The 7,868-nt window shown below is 36.7% G+C and overlaps 1 protein-coding gene across 1 annotated transcript; it reads left to right on the forward strand.

Moving 5' to 3' along the window:
• The first annotated feature begins 2,785 nt into the window (after nt 1-2,785).
• On the forward strand, nt 2,786-7,859 carry LOC144477709 (circadian clock-controlled protein daywake). Its single transcript, XM_078195446.1, has 4 exons — nt 2,786-2,897; nt 6,012-6,392; nt 7,030-7,179; nt 7,711-7,859. Exons 1-4 carry the CDS (start codon nt 2,831-2,833, stop codon nt 7,857-7,859), a joined length of 747 nt encoding a protein of 248 aa, XP_078051572.1. The 5' UTR covers nt 2,786-2,830.
• The last annotated feature ends 9 nt before the right edge of the window (nt 7,860-7,868 follow it).

Raw genomic sequence — 7,868 nt, forward strand, 5'->3', positions numbered from 1 at the left:
TTAATTGTTATTTTAATCGTCGTTTTAGCGTAATATATTCTAAATTAATAATTAATATAATATATAATATATAATAATTATATTCTAATTAATATTGTATTTTATAATTGCTTTATTGTTTCGATATTTAATAGATTTTATATGTAGTTGCGTAGTTATCTAATGACTAATTATATGTAGTTATGTAATAATTAATTATACATGGTTATACAAAAATTAATTATATATATATATATATATATATATATATATATATATATATATATATAGTTATCTAATGACTAATTATATGTAGTTATCAAATAGCTAATTTTATATATAGTTATTTAATAACTAATTATACGTAGTTATCGAATAACTAATTTTATATATAGTTATCTAATAACTAATTTCACGCAGTTATCAAATAACTAATTTTACATATAATTATCAAATAACAAATTACACAAAGTTGTCTAATAATAATAAAAGCATCGCCGATGTATCGATAAGTCGAGCCACCGAATAAAAATGATGCAACCGCACCGAACGCCACAACAAACAACTGCACCGAACGCCAACATGCTTTTCGCCGTGCGTGAGTCACGGTAAACAAACGATTTTAACGCCGTAGACTTTCCAGAAAAACAATATCGCGCGTGTGAGTCACGGGGGGATGTCGACGACCCAAATGCTGGCGAGCGAGACATTGCGAAACGTGCCGAACACGGTAATCGAATTACGCTCGACGAATTCTTCGCCGGTCCCGGGGTCTTTATAGCAGGTGGCCGAGGAAGCTGCGAGGGTTACGTACGCGAAGGACGGAGGAGAGAGGGGGAGAGGGGTGGGGGAGAGATTACGTCTGATTATCGTACTTTGAGGATCCCGCGGCTCGATGAGACAGGAAACGGCGGCCAGGATATTCCCGTCGAAGGACGGGCGGCAGCTATTAGATTAATGGTAAATCATTGCCGGAATTATCAACCGAGCGGTCGCGAAGAAATTACAACGCGAAAGATCGTTATGGCAGTCGCTGTTCGGCGGAGGAATATTTGTTCGAGGGAGTTTTTGTTGGAATTATGTTTCACTTGAATTAATTGGTATTTGAATGATTCTTTACTGGAGGAAATTTTTATTGGAATAATTCTTTACTCGAATAAATTTTTATTGGAATAATTCTTTAGTCGAATTAGCTTTTATTCGAATAAATTTTTATTGGGATAATTCTTTAGTCGAATAAAATACGTATTCGCATAATTCTTTATTCGAACAAATTATTGTTCAATATAAAATATTGTATATATAATATTCAATGTAAAATATTGTATAGCAAAATATTGTTCAATAATTCGTATGAACCATTCGATTAAGAAGAATTCGTTTGGATAATTATCTTAAATAAATGTTTACTCGAAGCAATGCAAACAATGTCCGACTCTGACAAGAATAAATTCGCCGTGCAATTATTTCGAATTATTCAGCCAAGTGTAATAAAATCTTCGCGCAAGTTGTATGATATTCTTTCTTACGAGAGACTTGTGTGTTTCACTTAATCTGAGTAATTGCACTTCGCAGAAGTCGGTAAACGACCATGCACAAGCCTTGCCCGTCCTGTGATTAAACTGGAAAATGTTTCCTTGCATCATTGTCCCCTTTAACACTTTGTCCGTCGTGTCACTAATGTTTATGCGAATTACGAAATTATTTATTCAGCGTGGAAGAGTAACTTTTACAGTAATCTATTATATCTTCCTAGTGTAATATAAAAATAATAATAAATAAAAATAATATAAAAATATAAAAATATAAAAATATAAAAACATAAAAATATCAAAATATAAAAACATAAAAATATATAAAAATATAATAATATACAAATAATATTGTTTTCTCCAAATTTTGATTTTCAAATCGCTCGTATTCAATAATTGGAGTCCATTCGATTATAGGAGATTTTAAGATTTTTTTAGCCTGGTATATATAGTATAGTAAATGACTTGATTTATCGGACTATAGACTTTTCTATAATAAAACAATGCACAGTCCTCACAAATTCAAATTGAATTCGCTTCAAACAATAATTATCGACAATTAGCAAATCCCTAAAATAACGCAACATATAAAATGCCACCTAGTAAAGCTTGCACAATTTAATCAATAATTTCGGATCCAGCAAATACGCATAAAAATTTGAATAATCGCGATAGTCAATCGTCTGACCAATGAAAAACGAAGAAAAGGATAACGCCGCGACTATTCGAAATCGATCAAAGGTCTCGGCATTCCGGATGAACGCTCTCACCGTGTCGCCGTCCAAACTTCGGGACTTTTACTTCGCCAGTGACATAATAACCCATTAAAAATGCAAAATGGCATGCATATGCAACAAAGTGGTGAACGCGTCGCGGCGAAATTACGCCTTTCGGGCATCGCCGCGACTCGGTCCCCCCGGCGTCGATCGTCTCCGAGATCGGATCCACACGTTTCGTACACTGGATAGAAAGAACCCGTCGATGGGGGGGAAAGATGAAATCCTGACCTACGGTTCGATAGTTCCGCGCAGGCAACGGGGTCGAATTATGGTTCCCCGCGCGAGCGTGTGCGCGCGCGGCGGCAGAGACGGGCCGCGGCTTGGCTACGGCCCTGACTGAGTTAAAAGGAGGCATTCTACCGTGATAAATTCACCAACTACACCCGGGGGGGACAAGTGGGGGGATATACAACGCGGAGAAAGTGGTCTTAGTTTATATATACCCAGCGAGGAGGGCCATCGCACGCATTTTCAATATTCCTCTCGCGGTAATTGCGATATCGCGTTCGAACCGGCACCAGCATCGCGCTACGACGCACCATGATCACGTTCATCGGGCTGTTCCTGATCGCCGCCACCTGGACAGGGGTCGCCGTCGCCGAGCTTCGTAAGTACGAGCCGATTAACCCCCTCGCGCTGTAATAACGAGTCAGACTCGTGATAATGCTTTCGTGCAAAATCTACTAAATATTAATATTTATTATTAATTATTATAAATATTAATTATTAATTTCTTCTAAATCGTGAGCATATAGAAAAATCATGGATGGATATGGATAACAAAAGATAAATGGGATAAATAAATAAATAGATACTTTCGATGTATATTTAAATAGATAAAAATACCAACAAATCTGCCAATATTTTATCTTTAATATATTTTCATTCAAACGATAGATTTTTTATTTTAAGTGCATCCTTATAATTTTTACAAACAGTTCATAAATCAGTCAATTTTAAGCAATTTCGTTAACTTAGGGTCTCATTAATTAATTCGCAACATACGAATGAAAGCTTTGTTTATTTGTTAAAATTGAAACGAAACTTGATTTTTCTGTTAACAAAACTTAAATGGAAAGTAAATAATAAGTGAATAATAAAAAAGTGAGAATAACGAAGTCTGGTCAATATAGATCTGAAGAAAGTAAAACTTAAAGTGATTAATAATATTATAAAGTCGACAAAGTAATATTAATTGTTAAGAGGACATTATAAATAATTATAATAGCTTAAAGATTAAACAATTTTTATTTAATCCTAGGTTTAAACTCACTTAAAATAATTGCTGTTACACTATAAACAATAGAAAAATCGATCGAAAGACTTAGAAGAAAAATCTCCACAAAAATATTATAAACATTTGATAGAACGATTATAAACATTATATTTATGTCTTTTATCTTTTTACATTTTATTAACGTTAGTTAATGTTTCACGAATATAATCGTGTTGCAAATATTACTTTGTTACTGTTGCAAAATCATATCATTTATCAGTATAAATTTTCAGTAAAAAGAGATGGAAAATTGTTTAAACGTTTTAAAGAATGTCTCACCTGAGGGAACTTCAATGCTAACGAGGCAAACACACATTTTCATTTTAATCTGATGTACCAGACTCCGCTCGTCCGGTTGGAAATTGGTACAAGGACGACCGTTAGATAGAAACAACCAAGTGTACTGAATTGTCATTAACATGTAATAGTAGCAATAAAGCGTCGCTTTTATAGTAGCACTTCGTATGAACATTCGAATTTACGTAATGCAATAATAAATAGGAGAAATATTTGAAACATTGTATATCTTGATTCTTAAAATTCTCTCTTTAAATAAACTAAATACAATATTAAATTAAATACGATATTAAACAAAATGTAATACACGCGTGTAAGCACTTTTTATCAATTATGATTAAATTGATTGAGTAATAATAAAAAAAAAATAATTAAAAAAATTGATTGAGTAATTTTTTAATTGACAAAGTGAACTTTATTTTAGTTCTAATTTTTATAAAGAGACGTTTATGGAAGTGAGAGTTCACATAAAGATGAGTTATCTATAGTCTGTGGAATCTATACATTTATTTAAGAATGACTAAATAAAATACCATAGCGTAAACAGATCAGAGAAAAAATTAAGAATATTGCGAGATTGGTCAGTTCCCTTGCTCGACTATAGCTACCGGCGATCTGTCAATCAGCTGCGCGGAGCGGGGGGGGGGGGGGGGGGGGGGGGGGGGGGGGCGAAAGAGGGGGAACGGGAATCCCGATCCTTTCTCGCCACGTGCGATTCCTTCGGATTCGTGCACTATAGCTTGAGTATTCGCTTATTGTGAATAAAATTGTTTTATAATGTATAATATTATAATCGACAATAGAACTTCGTGATTATCATTATTATTATTGTTGTTGTTGTTGTTGTTATTTTTATTAAAAATATTAGAGAATATAATCAATTTTTCGTACGTTTAATAATATTTATTATACAATTTAATTTCGTTACCTGTGACCTCTAGTTAGCGTGATGGCAATTTGTAAATAACATTTCTAAAAAATATATGTCTCAAATGCTTATTAAAACTCAATACGACATTATTCGACATTATAGACCTAATTAACTAAATTTGTAAATATTAACAAAAATTTCATTTCTGTGTTAAAATTAATGTTCCACTTTATACACAATTGACCGACTTTTGTTAAAAATATTTATTACCAAATCATAGAAAATCGTAGCTAGTATTTGAATTTGAATACGCAGGCGCACAGCGCTTCCCGTCGAAATGTTCTTCAGCGTCTCTGAAAATTCTTCCGCGCGCGAAAGTTGCAGGCCGTTGCGTGCACCTTCGCGCGATTATTTGATCTCGAATTTTGGCCATGGAACGCCGCCACGGCGGATCAGTGCGCCTCCCGGCGCGCCAAGAATTCGCCTCCGCGATCGCTGAAAAAAAGCTCCGTTCGTTCGTTCGTTCGCCTGTCCAGTCCCCGTAAATTTCACTTTCTACAAGCCGTCCCCCCCTGTGCACAGTTGTATACACTTTCAATTTTAGGCCTGGCGTCGAACGCGCGGCGAAAAACGCGCTCACCGTGACTTCTTATTTCTTAGTCAGCAGCAGCTATCCGGCGTCCGCGGGGCCGTTCAGTCACCCGCCGTTTCAATGGAGTCCGTTGACTTTTACCTTTTTGCTGTCTACGAAAGAATGTACATTTAGCGCTGAACGAGACGCGCGATGTTTTATAAACTGCTCCGTGTCCGGTGTCGCAATCCGCGGCGGATCTTCGACGTCGTTCGACTTCCTCGCACCTGGCGGCGCGCAATGGTGTTCCGGAATGCGCGAACTTTCGACAAAAGCGCGCGACCTTGAATGACAATAATGACAATGGAACCTTGAATACGCGTTTACCGATTAATGTTAGTAATAACTATTACAACTAACGATAGGAATATAAGTGCATTGGTAAATAGTAGAATTTTATTTTTTTGAGGTTAATTAGTAAACGGAGCACAATCGCGATAATTTATTCTTGATTATAGTTACAAAAATATACTAATATTTTCCATTATTTAATAAAGGTCTGGAGTTATTTTATGAAATTCTAATAATATTAAAATTCTAATATTGAAATTCTAATAATAAATTCTAATAATACTAAAATTCTAATAATATTGAAATTCTAAAAATATAGTAAAATATATCCAACTCCACTGCTCTATATTTCCAGCGCCCGGAGTGCAATCCTGTCCACGAACAAACGACCTCGCGCAGTACAACAGATGCGTGCTGCAACAATTGAACGCGATCACACCTTACCTGGCTAAGGGAATACCTGCGTTGAAGCTCCCCGCGCTGGATCCTTTATACCTTCCGTCGCTCACGGTCGACAGAAATCTGGAAGCATTGAAGATCAAGGCCAATATGAGTCAGATACGCGTGTACGGCGCGACCAATTTTCTCATCGACGATTTAAAGGCGAACCCTAACGATCTCACGGTGGCGATCAAAGTTCAGCTGCCGCACATCCACGTGAACGGCGACTACGACGTGCAGGGGAGGCTGTTGCTGCTTCCGTTGAACGGTGGCGGTAATTTCAAAGGAAACTTTAGTGAGTATTTTATTAATTCTTTAATGGCATAGATGAAAGCGTAGGAAGGATACTTGATAATAAGGCAGTTATGTTAATGTCTACGCAGAAGTGGGGGTAATGTAGTTTCCCTATTGGCGGACATGATCGATCACACTTTCAAAATCGCACAATAATGTTGAGCCAATCTACTGTGCACGGCTCTCGCATGGAACCTTTCTCTTCCACAATTCACTGCACCCAATAGGGCTGCATTTTTCTTTCAAGCAACACTTGTTCGTTTTTGCACCGCCGTGATCGCGGCATTCCTATCACTTTAACTGCTACATATTGCGCGTACATGGCCACGAACATTTACCATATATATATAGTAAATGGCAGAATTTAATTGGTAGACCAGAACTGAAAAAACTTTGTTAACAGTAGAACTACCAAAGCAGTAATGAGAACTGGTTTCTAATTGTTTTCTTTCGCAGTTAATGAAATTGTTGAAGCAAATTCGTAGAAGACGTAATTTTGTTATTTATTATAACAATTCGTCGCGGTTAGCAAAGTTTCACTGTGGTGAAAATATTATCTTGTTATTGAAAGTTGTGATTTTATTGCAGAGATCTGCGGGAGTTTGTACAATGTATAATTCGTAACTTTTATTTTTTAGCCAACACGGAAGCACAGGTGACTGCCCAAGGCAGAGAAGTCACCGACAAAAATGGCGTCCAGAGGCTCGAGATCGACAAACTCGTGACCAAAATTCGCGTCGGCGATGGAAACATCAAACTGAAGGCGCCTCCCTCGCATAGCATAGCTGGTATTGTATTTTTATAGTAAAATACGCTATAGTATAATAATAGTATAATATAGTGTAGACAGTAATACACGCTACAGTATTTTTATGTGGGTCCAAAATATATTTTTGTAACTTCATCGTGTCATTCGAACTTTGAATTTTTACAGGTATCAATTGATAATACATCTACTAACTTTCAAACAATATTAATAAAATATTGCATAAAGCTTGCACTAAAAGGATCCTGATATTATATCATTCAACTTTCTCCTTTACAAAAATTTTGTCCAAAGCATCGTTAACGAGATATTAACGAAAAACATTGACCAATAAGAGGCGAGCTCCACTGGCTCAATGCGGCCGAGCCAACAAGCTTCTCTCATTGGTCAATTCTTTTTTTTAATAACTCGTTAACGATGCTTCGGACAACATTTTTGCAAAGGAAAAAGTTTCTTGAAATGATGTCAGGTACAGAAAGAGCTTATGAGACACCTTATATACTTTCCTTCTGTGCATTGTACTAAAACTTTCCCCTCGGATTTCTCGTTGCAGCCGACGCAGCCGCGACGTTCTTCAATTCGAATCCTCGCCTGGTCCTGGACATCGCCAGCCCGATCATCGAGGACACCGCGGCGACAGTTAGCAGAGCGCTGGCTGCCAGAGCGTTGGGTGTGCTCACCAAAACCGAATTGCTTCCCTAGTCCACCGCG

The sequence above is a fragment of the Augochlora pura genome, unplaced genomic scaffold, assembly GCF_028453695.1.
Source record: "Augochlora pura isolate Apur16 unplaced genomic scaffold, APUR_v2.2.1 APUR_unplaced_301, whole genome shotgun sequence".
NCBI classification, from domain to species: Eukaryota; Metazoa; Arthropoda; class Insecta; order Hymenoptera; family Halictidae; genus Augochlora; species Augochlora pura.